The 24,256-nt window shown below is 42.3% G+C and overlaps 1 protein-coding gene across 1 annotated transcript in view; it reads left to right on the top strand.

Moving 5' to 3' along the window:
* PTPN3 (protein tyrosine phosphatase non-receptor type 3) overlaps window positions 1–24,256 on the top strand; it is a 346,819-nt gene that overhangs the window by 89,004 nt on the left and 233,559 nt on the right. Inside the window, exon 2 of the mRNA XM_082257741.1 lies at window positions 17,676–17,827. Coding sequence (XP_082113867.1) covers window positions 17,690–17,827 — 138 coding nt within the window. The 5' untranslated portion in view covers window positions 17,676–17,689. The remainder of the gene's footprint in view (window positions 1–17,675; window positions 17,828–24,256) is intronic.

Genomic DNA, 24,256 nt, shown 5'->3' with positions numbered 1-24,256 from the left:
GCGCCCGGCGGAATCCGTTTTGCTCAGCGGGGATCCCCGGTGAGCAAGCGGATGACAGCTCCGTCTCCGCTCTGTGTGCAGAGACAGAGCTGTCAGAGCCCTGCTCTCCTCTATAGGAGATCACATGATAAAGGACCACCTGTCCGTTTTTTCCGATCTTATCCAATCCTCCAGATGGATGGAAAATAGGGTTTCCTTTCGTCTGGATTTCATTGACAGGATCAGATCGGAGAGCAGCGGGTGTCAGCAGAGATGTCTCAACTGACATCAGCTGCCCCATAGGGCTGCATGGGGCATCTGATCAGGTCCGCCTGAAAAACTGACAGGTGGACCAGATCAGAAAGCTCGTGTGAAAGGGGCCCTATGCTTACTTGAGCCTCATCTCGTTCCAGCGATGTGCATAAGCTGCTCTCCCGGGTCTCTCTCATCTCGTTGGCTCACACAGGAGTGAGAGCCAATGAGGAGAGAGCAGGGGGCGGGACTGAGCCACACTCTTGTGTATGAATGGACAATGTCTATTCACAAGAGCAAAACACTCGGGAGCAAGCCTGCTCGAGTGCTCACATAGCAAGAGGTTTGCTATTGGGGGTACTTGGCATGGGGGAGGAGCCAGGTCTGCCGACGGGGGACCCCCCCAAAAAAAAAAGACCTTTGCACAGAGCAGGTAAGTACACCTTGTTTTTTTTGTGGTTTTTTTTTTTTTTTTAATTAAATTAGAACCTTCAGAATCACTTAAATTGAACAAGCTGAAGTTAGAAGCTGATTGACTCTCATGCACAACTGCACCAGATTTTGCACTCTGCATTTTTAGTAAATCAACCCCCATGTGTCTAAAAATTGGAACCAGACTTTGAGTGTTCTGCTTTGTTGTTAATGGAATTCTCTTTTCCCTGGCTCATTAACATGGCATGCTGGCTTCTTTATTAATATGCAAACCCATACTCTTGAACACACATTTTTCAGCACAAGTACAAAGTTATACATGTTATGCTTCTTTAATATCAGTATCATCAGTTGTTACTACTATATAAAATAAATAGGCTTGTTAAGGAGGCTTTTGGTATTGAGTGAGTTGGCCTGTAAATTAGCAATGGTATTACATATTGTGATGATTGTGTAAATGGTTTAGTAAGCCTAGTAAAAAAAAAAAAAATAATCTCATTCTTTTCTTTTGATGATTTTGATGTTTTTAAGTAGACTTTAGCTTATGGAAACGTCACCTAGGGCATAGCGTTTTTCTGCAATACTTCAATGAACAGCAGGCTGCCTCTTGTTTTTATAATTGGATCAAATGTATTCCTTATAGATATCTGAAAGTAAAATCCATTATAAGACGATCATTTAAAGTTGACCTAGATTTAAGCTGGCCTTACATAAGTAGAATTTTTTTTTTTCCTAAACATTTTGCTTTTGAAATGTTCGTTTGATTTTTTAATGGTTAGTGGGGTCAAACTGATGTTTTTCTACAGTAGTGACAAGAAAAGTCAAAGGAGCAGGACGGAAACCTTTTTGTTCTGGAATTCTAACTGTGAATATGATTTTTGTTTGGTAAAAATCATACATATTGCAATGCGCATGTTCTAGGCACAATAGAAACCGGTTTAACCGCTTGCTGACCAGCTGCCTCACTTTTGCTGCGGCAGGTCGGCTCTATTATGTGAAACGACATACCTGTACGTCGTTTTGTATAATAGCCAGTAGGGGCGGGTGCTGATTTGCCACGGGGGAGCCACCCGCAATCGCTCCCCATAGAGACAACGACGGTCTTCCATGTTTACATAGTTTACATGTTACACATGTTACATGTTCTGTCAGAGATGAACACAGGGACCCTGTGTTCCTGCTATTTAGGAACACAGATCTCTATGTTCATCTAGTAAGTACATCCCCCACACAGTTATAAAGCACCCCCTAGGGACACATTTAATCCTTTGATCGTCCCTGGTGTTAACCCTCTTCTCTGCCAGTGTCATTAGTACAGTAACAGTGGCTATTTTTAGCACTGATTACTGTAGTAATGTCACTAGTCCCCTCAAAAGTGTCAGTTAGGTTTCCGTTCTGTCCACTGCAATGTCACAGTCCCGCTAAAAATCACTGATCGACGCCATTACTAGTCATAAATCTATCCCCTATTTTGTAGACGTGATAACTTTTGGGCAAACCAATCAATATACACATATTTTTACCAGACATATGTGGCAGAATACATATTGGCCTAAATTAATGAAAAAATTAGATTTTTACATTTTTTTTACTGGGAATGCTTTATAGCAGAAAGTAAAAAATATATAATTTATTTATTTTTTTTTCAGAAATGTCTCTCTTTTTTTGTTTATAGCGCAAAAAATAAAAAGCTCTTTTTGTGGGGAAAAAGGACAACAATTTTATTTGGGTACAGTGTCGCAATTGTCAGTTAAAGTAACGCAGTGCCGCATCGCATAAAATGGCCTGGTCATTACGGGGGTAAAATCTTCCGATCCTGAAGTGGTTAATACATCTGAGATTCCGATTCAAATAGAAGGCTGGGAGTAATTTTTGGGGGCTTATGGATGAAATCTGTTGACTTATTGATCTAAATCCCTGATGGATGATTTTCAGAACTAACATATGAACATTCTGCTGAATTTCTAGATTGTGTTTAATGGCCAGCTTCATCCCCTAAACTCTCTGATGACACCGTGCATGTAATCCAGAAACTGGATCGGACAATGTATACTTATCAAAATCCTCACCTCCTGTGAGGCTCTGCTCTCTAATTAGGAATTACCTTTTTTCCCTTTATTGATTTGCATTGTCACATTTAACTGCGCTAACGAATCTATATTTGACTGCCAAACTATAAATGTAAAGTAAAGGGCCACTAACTAATTACTCAAAATGCAGTCGTAGGGGTAGCACAGTCCAGGGCCTTAATTAAAGTGGAACTTTATGGGATAAATAAAAATAGTGGGCGATCAGGCAGGATCAGGACCTGGAAGCCGGTCGCCTGAAGATGTCGGCAGCCAGCAGGGGAGCTCCAAGACATCACATCCCTGGACTAATGGTGAGTATAGTTCCGCTTTATTGAGGGTTTCCTCTCCTTACAATAAAGAGGAAACGCTGTTCACTGAGCATGGGATGAAACCATATTTGGGCAGAAGTTGACTTTAGGCTCCAAATACTTGTCATGCAACTTTGAACATCAAAGTTGCATGACAAGCAGTTTCCCATGTTTTCCAATTAAACCCCTTCATATATGCGCAACTTAAAGTTACAGCAACTTCAAAGTAGTTCATGCACTACTTTGGTCCAACTTCCATGCAACTTGAGGGCCATATACTTCACTGTTAACCCTCAGAAGTGGCATGAAAGTCGGACCTGAATGTTGTACGATGCGACTTGTGTGCAACAGTTGTCCACTATTACTGGTCAAAGCCAAAGTTATATCCAAGTTGCACCTATCCAAAGTTGCGTCAAAGTTGTACTCCAAAGTCGGCGCACCTTTGGAGTTGTACAAGTGTGAATGGGGCCTTAGTGAAAACCTGAAGATCCAGATATATAGGCATCTAAGGTTGTATGCATATCTCTGTATTTTTCCTGCGCTCAAGGGGTATGCGGGAAGGTGAGCGGTCTATGTGATCCTTAATATTACAACCTAAGATCTTGCTGCCCCCTCAGGGCCATGGGTATCCAAATATACTGCAAAACAACAAGAGAAGGGTGCACCGACCAAGTGCATTACCACTGAAAATGTTTTATTAAAATTAGAATAACAGCATTCATTACACTCACAAAACGTTCTATACACGCATGTCAAAATAGTGGAACCAATCTCCTCCAAGACTGCTGGGATGCACCAATGATGCAAGAAGACCTGATGACGTCTGTATATGCCTGGCTGATGCGTTTCAAGGGAGAACCCTTTTCCTCACAGCCGAAAGTGCTACAGCTACGTGTCCTTCTCTTGTTGTTTTATCTCACTTGATGCAGCTTTTAATGTACACTGTGACAAGCTCACAGCATGCAGTGAAATGGGAGTAATCAATTTCAGTACAGAACAGAAGCCTGGAGTTAAGCTTTTAACTACCACTGTTGTATTTAAAGTGGTAGTAAACCACCACTGAAATAAAAATGTAGTGTGCCCCTCTGCAGTTAAGTCATAATGTACTAGTATTCACTGCGTGCTAGCACATCATGACAGACTTACCTGTAAAGCCGATCCCTCATGTGCAGCGCTATCACAGATCCCCAGCGCTGCCATCTTTACCTGGTCTTCCTTCTGGGTTCGCAGGCTCGAACTGCATGAATGGCCAGAGCCAAGGTGACGTAACTTGTGCACATGCGCCCTTGGCTCTGGCACAGAGCTCTGAAGCTATGGCGCAGGTATACCATCCCTTCTGAGCGCATGCACCAGTGGAGGGGGGGGGGTTAATGGGCGTTCTCCACGGCCGATTTGCCGTGGTTTTAGCTGGTGTTTAGCGCTTCAATGATCATTACACCATGGTTGATATGGTATGGCCTGCCACCAGATGCAGCTTGTCACTTGCCACACCGCCTGCCGCCATATGCAGCTTGTCACTTGCCACACCGCCTGCCACCATATGCAGCTTGTCACTTGCCACCAGATGCAGCTTGTCACTTGCCACCAGATGCAGCTTGTCACTTGCCACCAGATGCAGCTTGTCACTTGCCACCATATGCAGCTTGTCACTTGCCACCAGATGCAGCTTGTCACTTGCCACCAGATGCAGCTTGGCACTTGCCTGAAAGACTCACAACTCTTCTCTCTGCCTCATCCAAACACTGTAGCACCCAAGCTTGTGAACAGGTAGTTGCGCAGTTGAGGGCAGATTAGCGGCTATGTGGGACGGGTGGGAGAGTTCATGTAATCTATATACTTGCTCACCTCACCTCCTGATGGAGCAGCCTTGGTGGCCTGGCCCTGAATGCGGATCAGCGGCGATGCAGGGCGGGCACTGAGAGATATAATCTCTCTGCTTGCCCGCCGCACCTCCTACAGTGCAGCCTTCAAGGTCCGTCTACAGCCCAGGGGTTGGGGAGCCCCCTTCCGAAGTAGATTACAGAAGACAGGTTTAGCTATATTTAGTAGTTTTATGTAATTATACATTTATTTATTCTTTTTTTAAAAACCTAACTAAAATAAATTGTGTTTTTTTTTAATATATGCATGAATTTCAGCTTTAAATGTAACACAAAATATCTTATCTGATCCAAAGGTGTCTCACCAAGTCCTTCCCGTTACTGAACGGAACTCTCGCAGAGTGAAATTCCAGTGCCAATATCAATGTTTTTCATTAATGCCAACCTGACACTGCAAGCTTTATGGTCTGATAACCCTAGAAGACACCCAGGTGGGAGGGTTGTCTGTTATAGTGACACCATCTGCTATTTCATATGTTGGCCTTCCTTCATGCCTCTGTGCTTGGTGGAGTTGTAGATACCTGTGGTTGTGGACCTTATGTAAAACAAATTTACCTAACAAGTATATTGTACATTCTCAGGAGATAATATACTGCTTTTATATTTTTGTACTTTTTATATGTTTCACACTGGCTCCAGTGATACGCTATAAACTTTATCATTTTGGAAGTTAAGGAACTCAAATGCCACTAGAATGGACATTCTTAAAAACAATATTATTTCCCTTCTTATTTTTTGGACTTTTTTGAAATATACAGTATATATATTTTCTTTTTCCACAAACTTTTTTTATTGAAAATATCAAAAATGATGCATACAGTGAAAGCATTACAACATTTTTTTTGTAAAGGTTCCATGGCCTATAAATACACAGTGGATAACAGATGGCTTGCAGGCCACTGAGTAAAAACAAAACAAAAAAAGAAGACTAATTCCAGGGTATCCGAAAAATAAGAACTATTATGTCAAATAAGGAAATGCAGAACACATTTATATCTCAATAAATGAACATTTCAATCCCGCTGTATGCAGCTTTGAAATATATATTTTTGCCTAGGAGAAGTATGCCAACCTCTTGAATATGAAGGGTTAGGTTTGAGAAGAACAGTGGTCCACCTCCTCATTTCTGTGCCAGTGCTTGAAAAATGAGGCACTTGGCCTCCCCATACTTTAATAACAAAATAGCAAAGAAAAAAAAACCCTTGTTGCAATGGTAGCTTCAATAGATATAATATAAATAGTGTGTGTTTTTTTTAGTTAACCAGCCATACCTATGATGTTTTGGGCAGGGAAGATTGCTTACCAACAATGACGGTTCATGTTTTATTGTAGAGGTCCGAACCATATAATGGATCTTTTTGCCTCTGTGATATTTGCCTTATGCATTGATCACTTTATATTGCTTCAAGCTATGATATAACTTCTATCAATGGAGGAGGGGGGCAGAAAGGGCCGTTGCTAGTTGATGAGTTCTAATGGCAGGTCCAACAGCTCATATAAACCCCCGCAGCATTGGAAGATTACAGCCGCGGCAGTATGGGGGGCAGAGGACTGAAGATTTCAACTAAGAAAGAGAGCCACTAACACAGTGGACCCCTTTCATTCAATGCTAGTACCATACCTTGTGCTGTTAAAAAAAAATCCCTTTCCATTTCGGGCGAGCCCACTCTCCATTATAGGTGGTCAGATATAAAAGGACCACCTATCCGATTACACCCAACTGTCATCTGGCCCGCCAGATGGATCCCAATCTGTCTGTTTTTAGCGGACAGGATCAGATCGGATGTTGGCAGGTGTCAATGAACTGTTGACACCTGCCGCTCCATAGAGGAGACTGGAGGGTCTAATTGGGTCCGCCTGAAAATCTTCAAGCTTAAAACCCTCATCTTTAAGCTTTAAAGTGATTGATTGTAAAGTCTTATGTTTTTTTGTTTAAAATAACAAACATGTTATACTTACCTGCCCCGTGTAGCGGTTTTGCACAGAGCAACCCAGATCCTCCACTTCTGGGGTCCCTCTTTGCTGCTTCTGGCCCCTCCCTCCTGTCAGGTGCCCCCCACAGCAAGCAGCTTGCTGTGGAGGCACCTTAGCCGAGTCAGAGCTCCCTGTGTCCATTCAGACATGGAGCTGCTGTTTGGCCCTCGACCCCTCTCTCTCCTGATTGGCTAACTGACTTTGATTGACAGCAGCAGGAGCCAATGGCACTGCTGCTGTGTCTCAGCCAATCAGAAGGGAGAGTCCCGGATGGAAATCGCTGGAGAGAGAGGGACCTCAAGTAAGTATTAGGGGGTTCTGGGCGGCTGCTACACACAGAAGGTTTTTTATCTTAATGCATAAACTACATTAAAGAGGAACTGCAGTCTGCTCACATAATTTGTAATAAAAACATATTTGCCATTCTGAAGCTTCTCTCCAACCACTTTGCATATTATTTGATATGTACTGTGATTCTGTACTTGCCAAATATGTTGCAGTCATTTTAACTGTGGGCAGCTTAAGCTGCTTCCTGTTCACTTCCTGGATTTACACAGAGGCGCAGAGGCACACACACACACACACACACACACACACACACACATATATATATATATATATATATATATATATAGACACACAATCAAACACCACTGCTTGCCTGCACATTTCTCCTCTCTTGATGGACCCTCATGGATCTCTGCAGTCTCCTATTATCTCCACCCTCATCCAGCCCCCTCAAGCTTTGCAGCTCTCATTGGCTCTCCTATGACTCACCCCTCCTCCCTTGCTGGCAAACTGTCACGAGAGTTAAGTGGGGTACACACTAGTAGAAAATCTGCCGAAAATTCCCGTCCGAGGTAAAATCGTACGATTTTCGACTAGTGTGTACACAACTTTCAGCAGCCGATGCCGAAACGGAGGGACAAACACCAAAATTTTTATCGTCCGTCCCCAGACAACCAATTTTCGTTTAATGTGTATGCAGTACGTCCGTGAAAAATCGTATACGAAAGACCGCGCATGATCTGAAGTTGCTGACAACCCAGAAGTCTGGGAACAAATGTCCCAAAAAAAAAAAAAAATCGGACAAGGAATTTCGTGAACATTTATACACTGTCAACTAAAAACGGTAATGAACGCTGAGCAAGAGAGAGAAAAATCAGAGGATATTTCGTCCGATTTCCGTCAAGTGTGTACGGACCTTTAGAGAGAGAGAGCTGTGCATGATGGCATTAGCCTTAGGCTAATTACCATACAAGATAGAGGAAGTGGGCTGTGTTAGGTATTTACTGGCAGAAAAAAAAAGTTTTACTATCCAAAGCGTAAACAACAAGGGCAGAAGATTTAATAGATGGAAAGATGAAAAAATGACTGAAGGTCCGCTTTAAGATACAAAACCTTCTACCTTTACAAGTCCTTTAAAGCTGAGGGCTTGGCACAGTATGACCACAGACGTGTTCTTTTTAAACTGCCACTGATCCTCAGATCCATTCACTTACCCCCCTTTAGTCCCGGTTCAAACTGGGGCAACTTGTCAGGCGACTTAGCCGCCTGACAAGTCGTGCTCCATTCAGTGCAATGGAACCGTTCTAATCGGAGCAGCTCAATTCTCTCCGACTTAGAAAAATGTTCCTGCACTACTTTGGGGGCGACTTCCATTGACTTCTTTTAGAGAAGTCGCATGCAAGCCCCACTGAAGTCGCGCTGCACGGGGCGACTTTGAAGCTGCTCCATTGTGAACCCAGGCTAACTGCTCATGCTTGAACTTTGCATTTGTAACCTTTACTGTGTTGATTGCCCTGGTATATTGAGAATGGCATGCTGTGATGTCAAACAGCAGGTTTACGACCAGATCTGGGTCTTTCCTTTTAGATTATATAAGATTTACCATATGCTTATCCACCTAATTAACAGGAAGAGCAATCTGCAGTCAGCGCACTAATTATTGTACACAATGTTTTCTTTCTATGGTTTGTTCCTGAATACACGTCGGGAAAGAAAAATGTAGGAGTGACTCACATTACTATTCTTCAACTCCAGCACATTGTAAAGACAGCAGCAGCACACAGTAATGAAGGCGTGTGCAGCATTTGTCATTATTTAACTTTTGGTCTCATCACATTTTTACCTGCTGAAAATGATAAATCTTCTTTACCACACAAGTCTCCAATGAACATTCTGTGAAAGATTAGAAGGATATAAATGATTTTTTTAGATTTCTGTATTTTTGCACTCTATTTTCAAATAGTTTTACTTTTTTCACTTGTTCGATGTCTTAATTAAAGCGGAGTTCCACTCATTTTTTTGTTTATTAAAAGTCAGCAGCTACAAAAAAAGTGTAGCTGCTGATTTTTAATAAACGCACACTCACCTCTGCCACGGTCCAGCGATGTGGTCCCCTAAAGCCTCACTTCTTTCCCTCTCCTCTACGTTGCACCGGCATTGCAAGTGTGGGCACCCGGCTGTGACAGCTTGCGGCTTCGGAACCGGGTGCGCACTGCGCATGCAACACCTACCCATTGGTCGGGCAATCTTCTGGGACCTGTGACAGGTCCCAGAAGATTGCAAGGAGGGAGTGTGGGTTCGCGGGAACCCTGTGAATCCCGCAGGGTTTCCGCATCGCATTGAACTCGCATGGCAGTTCACACTGCCATATGCGAATCCCTGGGGGTGTCAATACAAAGTTAGCGACACCCCCATATCAGCTCGCATATCTTAGTGCGAACTGACAGTTCGCACATGAATTGGATTGCACTGGTGTGAACCACCATGCGAGCTGATTCTGCTGCGGACCAAAAAAAAGGTCCTGTGCGTGTTCAGTGCGATTCAGATGCAAATTCAGATATACAATCTGTATGGCTAAATTCGCATCGCACACACATCGCGTGTGATTTCAGGAGCAGTGCACTCCGAATCACATGCGATGTCTGTCATCGCAGAAGTGTGAACCGGCACGGAGGGGGAGAGGAGATAGGCGGGTTGAGGGGAAGTAGTAGCAGGTACATGTCAAAACAAGGTACCTGTCTCCCCCCCCCCCTCCAAATGTGGCATATTTGGGGGGAGGAGGAGTGCTTAAAGCGGAACTTCCCCTTTTTGGGTGGAGCTCCGCTTTAAGTAAAAAGACAAGGAAAAGTTAGGACAAAGATATCCAAATATATACAGACGTTATAAAATCAGGGCATGTCATTTAGTACATTTAAATGCATAGCGCTGAGACTACAGAACAATGTAGGACTTTAAAAAGCTGGAAAGGTTTTCCATCAAAGCCCCTAATGAATATAATGTAAAAAAATGCATAACAGAAACACGTTGCCACTAACCTTCTGTACATAGTAAATACATTAAACAAGTAGGAATGGGAGAAGGCAAAGGCAGCGTAGGAACTTGTGTTACTTTTTTGGCCATAGAGTATCAGATATATTTCCCTTTGGGACAGACCTTGGTTCAATTGAGTTATACTAGCTGAAATGTTTTAAAACTCGATGAAGTGGATGACTCTTTGGGGTTGATTTACTAAAATTGCAAAGTGCAAAATCTGGTGCAGCTCTGCATAGAATCCAATCAGCTTCCAGGGTTTTTTTTTTTTATCAAAGCTTAATTGAACAAGCTGAAGTTAGAAGCTGGCTACCATGCAGAGCTGCATCAGATTAAGTGCTTCAGTTTTAGTAAGGGCTCTTTCACACGGGCGGTCCGATCAGATCCGCCTGTCAGTTTTTTAGGCGGATCTGATCGGATCCTCCATGCAGCTCTATGGGGCAGCGGGTGTCAGCGGAGGTCACCTCCGCTGACACCCGCTGCCATCCGCATCCGATCCTGTGCTGAAATCTGGACGGATGGAAACCCTATTTTTCCATCCGTTCAGTAATCGGAGCGGAGCAGATCTGATGTGAGCGGACAAGCGGTCCGCTCTCCTCCGATCCCCCATAGAGGGCAGCGGGTGCTGAGACACCTCCCTCTCCGCTCTGCAAGCGGAGACGGAGCTGTCATCCGCCCGGCTCAGCGGGGATCGCGGATTGATCCCCGCTGAGCAACACGGATCCGCCTGCGGAGGCGGACCGTGTGAAAGAAGCCTAAATCTCCCCCTTTCAGTCGTAAAATTTGCACTATACCCATACAATTTTAGGCATTATTTTTAACCTCCCTGGCGGTATGATTATGTCAGGAATTCTGTACCAAAAGCGGTACAATTTTTTGCATGGAAATTTGGCGTTCTGTATTATAGGCCTACAATTCTTAGTAATTACTGACTTAAACCTGACCAAAACAAGACTCTAGTAGACATCCCAGATGTGATACATTTGAAACACAAACGCATGAGTTATAATCTAATCAATAATATAATTTTATTATATAATATATAATATATATATATATATATATTATATTATATAATAAAATTATATTATTGATTAGATTATAATTCATGCGTTATATTATATTCATATATATATATATATATATGTGTGTGTGTATATGTATATATACATATATATATATATATATATATATGTATATGTGTGTGTGTGTGTGTGTGTGTGTATATATATATATATATATATATATATATATATATATATATATATATATATAATAATATAAATGTTATGTCCAACATTTGAATTTCCCTCCCTAGTTCTGCTCCCATGCAGCATTGCTGCTGCAGGGAACGGAACTAGGAAGTCATCAGACCGACGGAGGACGGACGAGTGGCGGGGATCTCAGATGGCTGGCGATCTCAGCAATGGGAGATCATCGCTGGATCGCCAGGAGAAGGTAAGAGACACCGCTGCTCGCTCTGCACATCCACCCCGAGCGTGACTCGGGGATACCGATAACAGCATGGAAAATCCACCCCGAGTCACGCTCGGGGATACCGCTAGGCAGGTTAAAGTGCAGATTTTACGACTGAAAGGGGGAGATTTACTAAAGCTTTGGTCAACTTTGGTTGAATTTAAAAAAATGTCAGGTATTTGGGTGGAAGGTAAGGGGTTATAATCACTGTTGTATTTTTTTGCTGTCTCTGAAGATTCTCATTCTTAAAGCAGAACTCCACCCACAAGGTCTCCCCCGCTCCTCTTTCAGTAATGGCACTTTTTGGGAGGAAGCGAGTACCTGATTAGGACAGGTACCGCTCCCACTTCCGCTCTGATCGCCTAGACAATTGGAAATGGAAGTCCCCCTGCAGTCTTTTGGGACTTTTGACCACTCCCAGAAGACTGCGGGACCAATTACAGTGCCTTGCATGCACAGTGGACACCCGGCTGTGAAGCCGCAAGCTGTCACACCCAGGTGCCCACAGTTAAGAATGGATTTCCCCTACATTGGGGAGGAAGCAAGTACCTGATCTTGACAGGTACCGCTCCCACTTCCGCTCCGATCACCTAGAAATTTTGAAATGGAAGTCCCCCCCCCTGCAGTCTTTTGGGACTTTTGACCGCTCCCAGAAGACTGCGGGACCAATCACAGTGCCTTGCATGCGCAGTGGACGCCCAGCTGTGAAGCTGCAAGCTGTCACAGCCAGGTTCCCTCAGTTAAGAAGGGATTTCCCCTACATTGGAAAGATATCCTCCCTACAGGACAGGAAGTGAAGGGAAATATCTTCCTAATGAGACACAGGGACATTTAAATGACAGTACTTTAACACTCCCCTACTCTACAAAAAAAAAGCTTTGACTTTAGTTATACTTTCAAGAATGTGTCATTAGCTTCAGCATTGGTGTGTCTGCCTTCTGAAAGCTTGATCTACCAGTATTTCTAGCATAGCAACTTCAACGCAGCAATTAGGAATTGTGTCAGAAATATATTTGCCTTTCAGAATACATTTTTCAATTGATTTTTTAAATATTTGCAAATTGCATTTCTTTAATACAATACAAAGCTAAATATAACCAAAATTGATGTTAGTATAATTATATCGGAAGGAACACAGAATCTGTATCATATCTAGAAAGCCACAACTGCTGATTTTGCTTTTTTGTATATGGAAATGATTATACCACTCTTAAAGATTTCCGATGTTACATGAATATTTACATAAAATAAAAAGTATTACTAAAATAAACAGTGCTTGTTTGGTAACCTGAATTACACATTTGGCTTTAAGGATTGGATGCAGCTTTAGGAACTTTTGGTTATATAAACCTTTCTTTGAGGATCGGGCAGACTTTTTTTTTTTGTTTTTATAAACCTGTAATGCAAAGTTTTGCAGGCTGCTGTTTAAGAGGGGCTGTTCCCTCTTGAGGGGTGTTTTTCTTTAAACTTTTATTTTTTCAGATGGGGGTCCTGTGACCCGGTTAAGGCTCCTGTGTCCTGGTTAAGGGCACTTATGTTTAGCCGTGGGTTATGTTCCCCTACCCCTCATTTTCCTTTTGGCACTGCTTTTGGATGTCCTACTAGTTATGATTTATGGAGAGCTGTGTCCGTCGAACAAAAGATAAAATGGGATTTTTGTACTTACCGGGTTCGTCAATGGACACGGCACCCACCCCTCTATGGAGTTCTATTACTTCTAATACTGCTTGCTACTAAACTGATTACCTAGAGCAGAGAGGGGGGTTATATACCAGCTAAGGATGGCCCGTTGGCGTAGCCATGTGTTTTTTGTTCTGCCTAGTCCTACTCCTGGAGGAGGCAATATAACCCAGTGGTTGTGTTTTATGGAGCTCTGTGTCTGTCGATGAACTCAGAGAAATATATTTTATGGTAAGTACAAAAATCCAATTTTTATGTTGCCTTCTTTTTTACTTTTTGTGATACAAAGAATTACAAAAAAAATAAAGTTTTTTTTTACTCAGATAGGTAAATTTTCTAGATCAGTGATCACTAACTTGTAATCTGCCTGACTTTTTCTGCTCATCCGCTATTCTTATTGTTCTCTCACATCAAATTACTTTTATATTATATTAGCTAGGTTTTAACGTGGAAGTCCATTGAGGAAAACGGGTCCCATCCCTTTGTGTTTTTGGTGTTATGTATTGCTTGCTCATAAAACTAAGGCATGATGATTGGAGGCTGGTTTATGTGGGGACGGGCATAACATATTTGTTTTGCCAGTGTCCAAACCTCCAAAAGTTGGCAGTATAACCTGGATGTCCAAGACTTAATACAATGCTGTGTCCCTCAATGCCCTGCTGGCCTTCTTATTCCGGGCTGCTCCATGCATCTCAAACTACGGCCCTCCAGCTGTTGCGGAACTACACATCCCATGAGGCATTGTAAAACTCTGACATTTACATACATGAACTAGGCATGTTGGGAATTTTAGTTCCTGAACAACTGGAGGGCCATAGTTTGACGACCCCTGATCTAGATTATTGTTTCAATGTTCATTTCATTCACTGGAGTACATTCACTAAATCCTCTAAAGTCAAGATTCTTATGTGTGCTTTACTGTAGTAATTGCAAATTAGCAGAGAAGGTTCCACTGTCTCTCTTACAGCAAATCTCACTTCTCTTCGGGTTGGCAGCAACAAGTGTCTTGCTCAGGACTTTGGCAGCATCCAAGTAGTAGGTGGCTCCAGATCCTCACAAAAACTCTTCCTCTGGGGAGACTCCTTAGAACACTCTAGAAATGTTAAAGCCCAGACTTCTTTGCACAGCACATTAATCAATACTGCTTTAGGGATTCGCCAGGCTAACAAATTTTTAGAACTCAAAGTGCCAACCCATCCGACAGGCAACTAGTGAGGCTTAACGCTTGCTGGCAGATAACATTACAGACTAAAGCCCCGTACACACGCGTTGATAATTGGCCGTGAATTTTCGGCAAACGTCCGATCGGCCGATTTTCGGCTTGTTATGCCTCATACACACGCATCGATTATTGGCCGGGAATTTTCGGCCAACGTCCGATCGGCCGATTTTCGGCTTGTTAGTATGATGCTTCCGACAACCGACTCCGACTTTTCGGCCGAAAAAAATCTGGTGTGCAGGCTATAAAATTTTTGTTGGCCGTCAACACAACAGCCGATTTTCCGTCAGTCAGTACAGATTTCGGCAGACAAAAATCTGATGAGCAAGACTGGGCATGCTCAGAGAAGAAAAAACACACGGAAAGTAAACCAGCACATGACATCACTTCTGAAGTAGATTTTTGTTGGCCGAGAAAATTTGTGTGCAGTCTAGGCACATTCCAACCAACAAAACACCACTCTGTACAAAAGTCGGACGATCGGTCGGCCGATAATCCTTGCGTGTGTACGAGGCATTACAAACACTTCTATACCAACCAGAACACAGGAACAACACAGGTTGTTACTTCCCGAGACCGGGTCTCTCAAGAATGTACTGAAGATTTTCTCAGTGGAATCATTTGTCACTTGAATGCTGAACTGACAGTGATGCAATTGATTGAGTGTTGTATGGTCAAACCATAATTTCAAATAGGCCTGATAATTGAAGTGATTAGGCAATGTAGATTCTAACTGCTATAACTTATGTAGTCAGAAAAGAGAAATTGCAATGTCAAAAATGATACTCAAATGGTAATTATTGTGTTTTTAATATATTTTCTTTATTATGTATAGTATTAAAAATAATTTTATTCAGATTTGTAGTACAATCGTCCTTTAAAATTTACTCTCCCCAGCCCCCTCCACAATTAGGGACATGGCATACTAGCGGACTTGTCTCTGGTGACAATTTGCCAGTGACTGAATCACATCACAGGAAAGGAAAATTATCACCTGTTTCCATGTTTCACTTTCTTGCTGGATGAATCTGTTGTGAATATCAGCTTTGCTTCTATCAGTGCGACGCCTGACTCTGGCCTGCAAGGGGGGTTGACACACTTTGGCACTTCTCAGCTAACCGGTCACTGCACAGTCAAAGTTTCTATGCAGAGCTGCACCAGACTGTATACACTCCAGTTTTAGTAAATCAAGCCCTGTGTGTGGTTTTGTTTGGGAAAGTCTATTCATTACAAAATCTAAAGTTAAAAGCAAATGAAATGCTGATGTTCTTTCGAGAGGTATTTATCAAGTGCTGAGTATTTTTGTAAAAATAGTCGTATGATTGTATGAACGTTCATCTGAAAATCTACAAATTTATGGCCAGCTGTAGTTTGCTTGTGTAAAGCATGCCTGCCCCCTCACTCATTGATTTAGGTTGATTTAGGAAACTATGCAGGCAGATACATTTCAGTTTCTGCCCCCAACCCTCAAAGTGGCGTGGGGCAGGGGGTAGGCAAAGGTCTTGTGATCATTCGTAAAACATGAGAAAACAAAAATTCAAAAAATATTTAGCGTGCTTTTTTTGTAGATTTTACATAGAAGGCATGTTTAAACAAGGTGTAATGTTTGCTTTTGAGGATTTACTATGCTGTGACTTACAGATACTTTACGTATTTCACATAATTAGCTTCCATGTAAGTGATAAGGATTCTAGAACATCTATTTATATCTTGGGAGATTATGTTTTTGAACCTTGTTTGACTTTATACTTAGGGTTTTATTTATATTAAATTTGCCGTAATGGATGTGACGCAAACATTACTAGTTGCGTGTCAACCCCTATATTAAATATTCAATACAATCCTTTTTATAAATTGTTTTAGATTTTCTGATATTTGCATCCACAACTAAAATTTTAGAGGAAGACCTAAATTTCTTCCAAAGTAGGTTTCCTTTATTCATTTGATCCCTACTCTGTATTCTCTCTTATATAAATCCTCCCGTTTCTATAAAATTCAGTTCTCTCTTTAATATTTATGATCTTTCCTCTTTTTTGTTTACTACTTTTATTAAGATGCTGGTGTCATCATGCTCACATTTCCACTATGAGCACTGTAACTTTGTCACGTAAAACACTTCTAATATCCCTGAAGAAATCATAAAATTATTAGCTAAGCATGTTGGGTGTAGGTTATAGAGGTATTGAAACTAGTTAGAGGAAGGGAATTTGAAGGAGGAAAAAGAGAGATTAACCACTTGCCGACCAGGCTTTTTCAGGCACTTTTTGTTTACAAGTTTAAATCAGTATTTTTTGCTAGAAAATTACTTTAACCCCCCAAACATTATACAATTTCTTTTTAGCAGAGACCCTAGGGAATAAAATGGCGATCGTTGAAGTTTTTATGTCACACAGTATTTGTGCAAATGCAATTTTTAAAAAATTTTTTTTTCATGAATTTAAAAGAAAACACAATATTTACCCCAATTTTTTGTAAAATTTGAAAGATGATGTTACACCAAGTAAATAGATACTTAACATGTCATGCTTTAAAATTGCGCACAATCGTGCAATAGCGACAAACTACAGTACTTAAAAATCTTCATAGGCAACGTTTTAAACGCATTTACAGGTTACCTGTTTGTAGTTAGAGAGGAGGTCTAGTGCTAGCATTATTGTTCTTACTCTAAAATTTGCGGCGATTATACTGCCCCCTACAGGAGTAGGACACTAGGCAGGAAAAAGCTGGACTACACCTATGGGGCAGTCCCAGGGGGTATATACCCACTCTCAGCTATAGGTTTTTTCTGCCTGGCCTCGGTGCTGACATCGCTGGATTCCAGCACACATCAGTGTCCTAATATTAAAAGTCAGCATCTACAGTATGAGTAGCTACTGACTTTCAATTTTTGGAGGGGAGGCCGGAACACCGCTTTAATAAAGGAATCCCACTATGGAAGATAATAAGGTTTCCCTCTAAATTGTAATTGTGGGTGCAAATATATGAAAGTACAGAAGTTTTTATTTGAATTGTAAAGTTTCAATAATAATGTATATATTCTATAGAAATGTAATGTTTCTTTTAACAAAAATGTTTTTATTTTTTGTAGGAACCGTACTAGTAATGAACTCCAGGCTGCGTGCTTTGGGTGGAAGGATAAACAATATTCGAGTTACTGAACTTCCGAAAGAGAAAAATAGATCTGAAGTAGTTTGTAATGTCCGCTTCTTGGATGGCTCGCACCAGTGCTTCAGAGTCAATGTAAGTGTTATTAGGTTTTTTTATATTTTCTTATACCATATTAAAGCTGAAATTATAGAGCTGTTGAATGCCTACACTGCAAATATACACTCACTGGCCACTTTATTGGGTACGCCTTGCTAGTACCGGGTTGGACACCCTTTTGCCTTCAGAACTGCCCTAATTCTTCATGGCAAAGATTCAACAAAGTGTTGGAAACATTCCTCAGAGATTTTGGTCCATATTGACATGATAGCATCACGCCATTGCTGCAGATTTGTTGGCTTTACATCCATGATGCCAATCTCCTGTTCCACCACCACCACATCCCAAAGGTGCGCTATTGGATTGAGATCTGGTGATTGTAGAGGCCATTGGATTACAGTGAACTCATTGTCATGTTCAAGAAACCAGTGGTGAGATGATTTGAGCTCTGTGACATGGTGCATTATCCTGCTGGAAGGAGCCATCAGAAGATGGGTACATTGTAGTCATAAAGGGATGAACATGGCCACCAACAATACTCAGGTAGGTCGTGGTGTTTAAACAGTGCTCAGTTGGTACTAAGGGGCCCAAAGTGTGCCAAGAAAATACCCCCACACCATCACACCACCACCACCAGCCTGAACCATTGATACATGCAGGATGGATCCATGCTTTCATGTTGTTTATTCCAAGTTCTGACCCTACCATGTGAATGTCCCAGCTGAAATCGAGACTCATCAGACCATGCAACATTTTTCTAATCTTCCATTTTCCAATTTCGGCAAGCCTGTGCAAATTGTAGCCTCGGTTTCCTGTTCTTAGCTGACAGGAGTGGCACCCGTGGGGTCTTCTTCTGTTGTAGCCAATCTGCTTCAAGGTTCGATGTGTTGTGCTTTTAGAGATGATATTCTACATACTTTGGTTGTAACGAGTGTTTATTTGAGTTACTGTTGCCTTTTTTATCATCTCAATCCAGTCTGCCCATTCTCCTCTGACCTCTGACATCAACAAGGCATTTTCCTCCACACAACTGCTGCTCACTGGATATTTTCTCTCCTTCGGACCATTCTCTGTAAACCCTAGAGATGGTTGTGCGTGAAAACCCCAGTAGATTAACAGTTTTGGAAATACTCAGACTAGCCCGTCTGGCACCAACAACCATGCCACATTCAAAGTCACTTAAATTCCCTTTCTTCCCCATTCTGATGCTTGGTTTGAACTCCAGTAAGTCATCTTCACCATGTCTAGATGCCTAAATGCATTGGGTTGCTGCCATGTGATTGGCTGGTTTGCAATTAGTGTTACCCAGCAATTGAACAGGTGCACCTAATAAAATGGCCGGTGAGTGTATATCCACCAGCATTTCTGGAAAAATGAATGTTAATGCTGGATAATGCCAAAGAAAAATCACCAACCTGTAGACACGTAATGGTCTGTTCTCCCACCAGTTAATAGTTGGCTGGTTGCTGCTGCAAGTCTTAAAAACTCTGTGAGGCCAATCAACTACACACTACAGTGGTTATGAGTAAGCAAATGTAATTTTGTGAAACGCGTCAACCTTTTGTTCTTGTCCGTGATTTTACAAGTTGTGTATGGATCTACAAGTGGTGAATAAATTCATGTTTCTTCTCACGTCTGAGTGCGGTCCTTGCCTTTGTGTGTATAACCAACTTCACACCCCTATACAAGTCCTACCCAGCAAAGTACATCCCAGAATACTTAAATTGGAACTACTCTGCACCTGAGCACAACAGTCCAAAATGCTAGTTAAATCATTTTTATTATTCAAAGCAAGCTCACTGATCTATGTATGTCTTCCATGGAAACCAGGAAGTAACTGACGGAATGAAAGAAAAAAAGAAAAAAGTTTAAAACAAATAAATATGATATACTTTCCTACTTATTTAGTAATTCTAGAAGCATAAGGATTAACAATAGCCAATGTTGATTGAGAGAGTGAAGTTCCACTTTAACAGTGATGTTACCCGTAACATTAAACCTTTTGTTTTATTAAATAAAATAACAAACGTATACTTACCTGCTCTGTGAAATGGTTTTGCACAGAGCAGCCCTGATCCTCCTCTTCTGGGGTCCCCCACCAGTGCTCCAGGCTATTCTTCAGGGAGTGCCCCCATGAAGAGCCACTTTCCATGGCAGCATCCTTGCAGGCTCGCTCGGCCCCCTGTCTGCATCTATTGACACAGACCGGGCAACTTGGCCTGCCACCCGCTCCTTCGTCACAGCATTTGATTGACAGGCAACTGTCAATCTGCCCAATGAGGAGGTTGACAGTGGTGAGATCCTGCAGCAGAGAAGGTTTCTTACCTTAATGCAGGGGTCTGCAAACTTTCTAAAAATAGGGCCAGTTTACTGTCGTTCAGATTTTGAGGGGGCCAGACTGTGGCCAGTGTGAGTAGAAAATACCCCGGCATCAATGGAAGTAAATAATGCCCCATCATTGTTGTTAGTGGGAGGAATAATGCCCCACTGTTGGTATCAGGGGAAAGAATAATGCCCCATCATTTGTGTCCGTGGGAGGAATAGTACCCCATCTTTGGTGTCAGTGGGAGGAATAGTACCCCATCGTTGGTGTCAGTGGGAGGAATAGTACCCCATCGTTGGTGTCAGTGGGAGGAATAGTGCCCCATTGTTGGTGTCAGTGGGAGGAATAGTACCCCATAATTTGTGTCAGTGGGAGGAATAGTACCCCATCGTTGGTGTCAGTGGGAGGAATAGTACCCATAATTTGTGTCAGTGGGAGGAATAGTACCCCATCGTTGGTGTCAGTGGGAGGATAGTACCCCATAATTTGTGTCAGTGGGAGGAATAGTACCCCATCGTTGGTGTCAGTGGGAGGAATAGTACCCATAATTTGTGTCAGTGGGAGGAATAGTACCCCATTGTTGGTGTCAGTGGGAGGAAGAGTACCCCGTAATTTGTGTCAGTGGGAGGAATAGTACCCCATCGTTGGTGTCAGTGGGAGTAATAGTACCCCGTAATTTGTGTCAGTGGGAGGAATAGTACCCCATCGTTGGTGTCAGTGGGAGGAATAGTGCCCCATTGTTGGTGTCAATGGGAGGAATAGTACCCCATCGTTGGTGTCAATGGGAGGAATAGTGCCTTAAATCAATGGAAGTTTTTTTTAAAAGTTTATGGCTGCGCTGGACTGGCCTGCTCAATAGAGGGTCTGTGGGTGGGTGGTAGGTGAGAGAGGGCCACTTGGGAAAATTAACTCCCAATCAATCTGGCCCATAGCAGTGGACCCTTGTTAAGGGGTCTGAGCTGCTACCTTAAGATACAGTCTAGTGGTCGTTTCCAAAGTTTCTAGCGGTAGTTGGTTAAATGAGCGCCCAAAATCAGCAATTAAAATCCCACTTAGATCAAAAGATTGTCATTTTATTGATAGCAGAACATGTTAAAGCCTCATGTTCTGCTACCAATAAAACGACAATCTTTTGATCTAAGTGGGATTCTTATTGCTGATTTTGGGCTCTCCTTTAACCGACTACCACCTAAATTAATAGAAGGAAACGTTTCTTTTTTCAGTGGGAGGAATAGTGCCCAAAGGGCCGGATAAAGGCAAGCAAAGGGCCATATCCAGGCCCCCAAGGCTACTGCCTTAATACGTAGAATGCATAAAGGTAAAAAACTTTGAGGCTCAGAACCCAATTAAGTGCAGATCAGCCATGTTAACTGCCTCTGACAGCACAATCTACATCTGGGCCAGCATGGGATGTGGAAAAAAGTAAAAAACATTCAAAGTTTTCTATTATTTTATAGTGAAAACCCAACAGTTTTTATCATGTGTCTCAGAACAGCTGATCTCCTTCAGTCTCTGTGCAGACGTTTCCTGTGTATGTGTACATACTCCTGTTAATCCTACAAATCACTGCTCAGGGCTGGCTTTCTAATAGTGACAACTGCGGACCATAACCAATGTGTTGACATGACTGTGTTGTAATCTCCTTTCTGTATGTATGTAACACTGTGACTGCATAAATTAAAAAACGTTTGAAGATCACCCGACATTACTTTAATAAAAACTGCACATTTAAAAAGAATCAGCACTACATTCACATGTTAATATTTGTCATATTTTAGTAATTGGGTTCAAAATAACTGGTAATAAAGGTGCTACTTAATTCAGCCTTAGACAGAAAGTAGTGGTAAAGTGTATCCAAACCTATTACTGTAAATGTAATTTATTGCAGCTCACCAGACCTTAAGTTGTGGTGGGTGCATTAGTTTTTAGGCTAAGAACATATTCACCAAGTACATAAAATACTGTTAATCTTGCCAGAAATACAATGTCTTTGTCAATTCTGTGAGTTGAAAAGACAGAATAAGCAATTTTATATTTCTGCCTTAAACTACTAATCCCATCCAGGGCCACTAGTAGGGGGGGACCACCGGTCCTCTTGTAGGGGACCCGAGCACACAGGGGGGCCAGCACATGGAGGGGGATTAGTGATGAACGACATTTACAGAAATCTTCCTCTAGCAGCTGAAAGCGGATTTCTCCCCCTCTCCCTGCTACCAACTTTTATCTGCTGAGAAAGAGGCCGTTGTCCCTCACTAATCCCCCTCCCTGTGCGGGCCCTCCCTCCCAGCACTGGCTCTAATGTTAGCTCTGCTCCTGAGTTTGTTATCTCTGTAACTTTGTTTCTCTCCCTGCAGTTCTTGCTATAATCCTTGTCCCAGCCTGTATATTTTTTTATCTCTCTCCCTCATGGCTCTGTCTTCCTGTCACAGCTGATCAGCTGCATTCCCATAGGGTGAAGAATTTACTGTTACACTGGTTCTATAGCTGCGTGATATCATGTCCCAGTGCAGTTTAGTGTGCTTTATGTAGCTGGGCTTCCCACTCCTCTCCCCCAGACTGCTTCCTGACCTATGCAACTTTGCTTCTTCTCCCCTACACTGTCAGTTCCCTCCGCAAATCCATCCTTCTGTTTAACTGTTTACTAACTGATCTGGCAGTAGTAAACTCCATTTTGTATCTTGTATCTACAGGTAAGCCTAAAATAGGGCTCACATGTAGTTACAGTGAAACTCTCCTAAACGTAGCAGCTGCTTATAACACCAGCGCATGTGCACTGCACTCTCAATGGATAACATACCATCCATCGAGAGCTGTGCTGTGATCATGACACCAACGCGCATGCGTGTGAGTTACATCATCGCAGTTTGGCCAAATGACTGGAGCCTAAGAACCTAGAGAGACGACCAGATGAAGGTAGATTTAGGTATCAACCGATTATTGACCAAGCTGATATATCATCGGCTGTCTTGTAGTGACAACCGATGCGGCTGAGAAGCCTCCCGCCACCTTCCACGGCATCCTGGGCATCCTACCTGCACGGCCGCCGAAGAGAAGCCCCAATCAAAGCCACATTCGACTCTGATCAGGTCTCCTTGTAAAAACCCGGAAGTGATGTCATGACATCATGTCCGGGTACTCGGCGCCAAATTAAAAAAAATTACAGCATTCAAAACAGCCAAACTTGGCGTTTTGAATGCTTTTAAGTGCAGAGGAGAGGTTTGGGGTTTTTTTTAGACCCCCCAGATCCCTCCAAAAGAGTACCTGTAAGAAAAGAAAAATAAACATTTTTTTTTTTTTTAAATGTCCGAAAATATCGGCAGATATAATATAAAAAAACTATATCGGTCGATCACTAAATAGATTCCCTCTTAGTGGTGACAACACACAGCAGAAGAGATCTGTTTTTTAGGTTAGAAATATATAATTAAGGGCTCATTCCCACAGGTACTCTGGCTGTATGAAGGAGGGGTTTGGGCGCCGCCTGTCATTTTATGGGGATGCAGAGCTTGTATGAACACAGCCGCAGGCCCTACTTGGACAGGTGTGCAGGTGAGCGGTCCCCAAATGCACTCTGTCTGTGTTTGGGCTATGCACCTGCATCCCCACGCCTATCAAATTAGGACCTGCAGCTGTGCTCATACAGCTCCAGGTGGCTCAAGCCATATAAATGAATCACTGATTCACACTGTACAGACCACAGCACCCATGTGCATGAGCCCCAAGACCTTATTTACACACAGAGGTGTATTTATCAACTCGGTTTCATCATTTAGATTTAGCAGGAATTCTGTGAGTTATGTTGTATTTGTGTCTGCTAATAATGATTTTATTGTATTTTTATCGAAATTTAGCTTTAATATTTCTCTTACGTCCTCCGACAGTCGCCGCCTCTTCATATTCGTCACATATGGGGTATTAGACTTTGCTCCGAAGGAGTAGCTAGGCAACAGAATATGTTAACAATAAAGCTTTTAACATATCCCACCCTCAGGGGGTGGTCCCCTCAGTCAATACCCTCCTACTTCCTGCAACCATATCTCAGTTTTAATGTCTAGCTTGTCAGGAGTGGCTGGCTCTCTCTGTGCTGGGACTTTCTGTCCCAGACTCTTTCTTCTTTTTAATATTTTGTTTGAGTTTTTCTC

Source organism: Pelophylax lessonae, assembly GCF_965119305.1.
Source record: "Pelophylax lessonae genome assembly, chromosome: 5".
Taxonomy (NCBI): Eukaryota; Metazoa; Chordata; class Amphibia; order Anura; family Ranidae; genus Pelophylax; species Pelophylax lessonae.
The sequence above is the reverse complement of the archived record's forward strand: the minus strand, read 5'-3'. Positions and strand labels throughout refer to the sequence as shown.